The 2,691-nt window shown below is 41.4% G+C and overlaps 1 protein-coding gene across 1 annotated transcript; it reads right to left on the bottom strand.

Moving 5' to 3' along the window:
* Positions 1-641: 641 nt before the first annotated feature.
* Positions 642-1,967, bottom strand: LOC113234886. Its single transcript, XM_026470408.1, has 3 exons — positions 1,601-1,967; positions 1,116-1,487; positions 642-1,042 (listed from the first exon to the last, which is right to left on the bottom strand). Exons 1-3 carry the CDS (start codon positions 1,965-1,967, stop codon positions 642-644), a joined length of 1,140 nt encoding a protein of 379 aa, XP_026326193.1.
* Positions 1,968-2,691: the final 724 nt, after the last annotated feature.

The raw sequence follows: 2,691 nt of genomic DNA, 5'->3' as shown, positions 1-2,691 counted from the left end.
TCTCAACACATTCCGACGGTATGCAGGATTCTCGAGGACGGCATCCTCGAGATGCAGGATCTGCAGGATTTTCCTTAGAGGCAACGTGAGACCATTGATCTCTATCCGTAATGGTGAGAATCTCCGATACCCTGCTAGCGATGAAGGTCATCCACCGGCTAGGATGATTACTTAGCCAGGCTAGCACACTTGATGAGTCGGTCCATGCACGTAAATTCCCTTTAGGTACTTGAAGAGTATCTGCCACTTCATTTAAAAGCTTGGCTAGTAATACCGCGCCACACAGCTCTAGGAGTGGGATTGATATTTGTTTGATTGGAGCTACTCTGGTTTTGGAGGTGAAATGCATCATCAGATCAAATGCATATGTACTCTTCCTTGTTCATCAATTATGCGCGCGTAGACACTACTGCATACGCCACATTGGATGCGTCTGAAAACCCGTGCAATTCAAATACCTTATCTTCTGTCTTTCTTGGAGTGAATCCATCGAGGTACTCGAAACTCGGTTAGCGCTTTCAAATTGTTTCGAAAATTCGTCCAGTTTTTACGAATTGAATCCGGAAGTTCACTATCCCAATCGACTCTGGGTAGCCACACCTTGTATTTTGAATAAAAACTCGCTGTGGTGATAATCGGTGCTATCCACCCCAAAGGATCGTAGAGACGAGCATTATCATCTTTCGTTTTGTTACAAGAGCTTGCAAAATAGGTAGATCGACCGTAAAACGAAATTCGTCAGCTTCTCTATTCCATTTCAGACCGAAAATCGTTATAACGTCGTCGGTATTTAGTTCCAAATTCTGGTTTACATCATCAGCCTCATTTTTTATTACCTTCAGTAAGTCCTTGCTATTACTTGACCACTTCTGAAGTGGAAATCCTCCACGTTTAAACAAAGTAGTAATTTCAGCTATGGAATGACAGCCGGTCATCAAGTCATCCATATAAAATTGACTAAGGACTCTAGAGACCGCTAATGGGAATTCAGAACCCTCGTCGTTGACTAGCTGCTGGAGACACCGAACAGCAAGAAGTGGGGCTGAGGAAGTACCAAAAGTTACTCGCAAGAAACGAAGATGTTGTAACATCTGGATTTTCACGCCAAAATATACGTTGAAAATTTACGACTTCATCAGCTACCTTTATCTGCCGATACATTTTAACAATGTCGGCCACAAGAGCGATCGGGTAGCACCGCCATCGCATAATCAAATGTCGCAATTCTGGTTTGAGCGTAGGACCCGCCATTAATTCACTATTCAGTGATATTCCATTAGAATCGGTACATGACGCGTCAACCACCATGCGAACCTTAGTTGTAGACTTATCTTGACGAACCACGGCGTGGTGGGTAGATATACTTACTACTCCTTTTTTTACCACTTCACTTGGTTTTACCACTTCTGCATGGTCCGGACTGAGGTACTCCTCCAAGACCTTGGAATACTCAGTTTTGAGATCGGGTGTTCTCAACAAACATTTTTCTAACATGAGAAAACGCTTGTGCGCGATATTCTTTATCTAAATGTAACGGTAATCTTACCGTGTAGACAAAGTGGATTTTTCGTTTTGAAGGGTAGTTTGACGATGTACCTACCAGACTCATCGCGTCTAGTAGTTTTAATAAAAAGTTCCTCACAACTTTTCTCTTCTAGAGTTAAGTGTTTAGTCCTATCAAAGGATGGTTCAGACTCTAGCTCCCAAAACTTTTTGAGAAGCTCGTTCTCATTTGATTGAGCTAAATGTAGGTTTACTACATTGAGACACGTCTCGCCATGGTTGATTTCTTGGTTTTCGCTGTGTATTTTACCAGATAAGATCATACCGAGTCTTGTGTGATGTGCAACGACAGAGCCGGAAGAACCTCTGATCAAACCTTCCAACAAGATCTGGCTATATACCACAGCACCTAAAAGAATATCTATTCTGTTTGGTATATCAAACGATGGATCAGCTAATTCCATGGACGGGAGTGCTGGTAAAACTTGAACAAAAACTTTACTACTTGGTAGAAAAGTTGTCAGTTAACTTAAAACATGAGCCTTAACTGTAATAGAAAAGCTTGAATCAAGACGGGACTGAATTTTTATAACTACCGACGACTTTGAAGCTAAAGTCAATTGGTCGCCGCCTAAACCTGATACTATACTGGTCCCTGGTATCTTTTTGAGACCCAACAATTGTACAGCCGATTCCGTAATAAACGAAGCCTGAGATCCCTGATCAAGCAGCGATCTTAAAACGAATGCAGAATTCATTTTGGCTGACTCTACTTTTACTGAAGCTTTACTTAAGCAATACTTGGGCAATTGGGAACTCGACATGAGTTTGCGGTGGGATTAACTTAGCCGCAACCTTATTATCTACAGGCTGATCAGTCTTTATGTAATTGACCGATTTAGGGATTTTGGGATGAAGTAGTGTGTGGTATTTTTTCTTACAAAGACGACACCTTGTAGATATCGTACACTGGTATACCGAATGATCTGAACCGAGACAGTTGAAGCATAAATGGTGAGATTGGACTAAATTACGTCGCGTGTCAGTATTTTCCTTTGCAAATTTGTTACAATTACATAATTTGTGATTTTCCGTACAAAAACTTCAAGTTATGATTGTAGTCGCAACGTGAGCACAATTAGTCTTTTCAATGTTTGGAACCCTTGTATCCAGATGTTCCATGGATCT

This window comes from Hyposmocoma kahamanoa, unplaced genomic scaffold (assembly GCF_003589595.1).
Source record: "Hyposmocoma kahamanoa isolate Upper Pololo Valley unplaced genomic scaffold, ASM358959v1 86, whole genome shotgun sequence".
In the NCBI taxonomy this organism is placed as follows: Eukaryota; Metazoa; Arthropoda; class Insecta; order Lepidoptera; family Cosmopterigidae; genus Hyposmocoma; species Hyposmocoma kahamanoa.
Note: the sequence above shows the minus strand (reverse complement) of the source record. Positions and strands in the feature narration are given on the sequence as shown.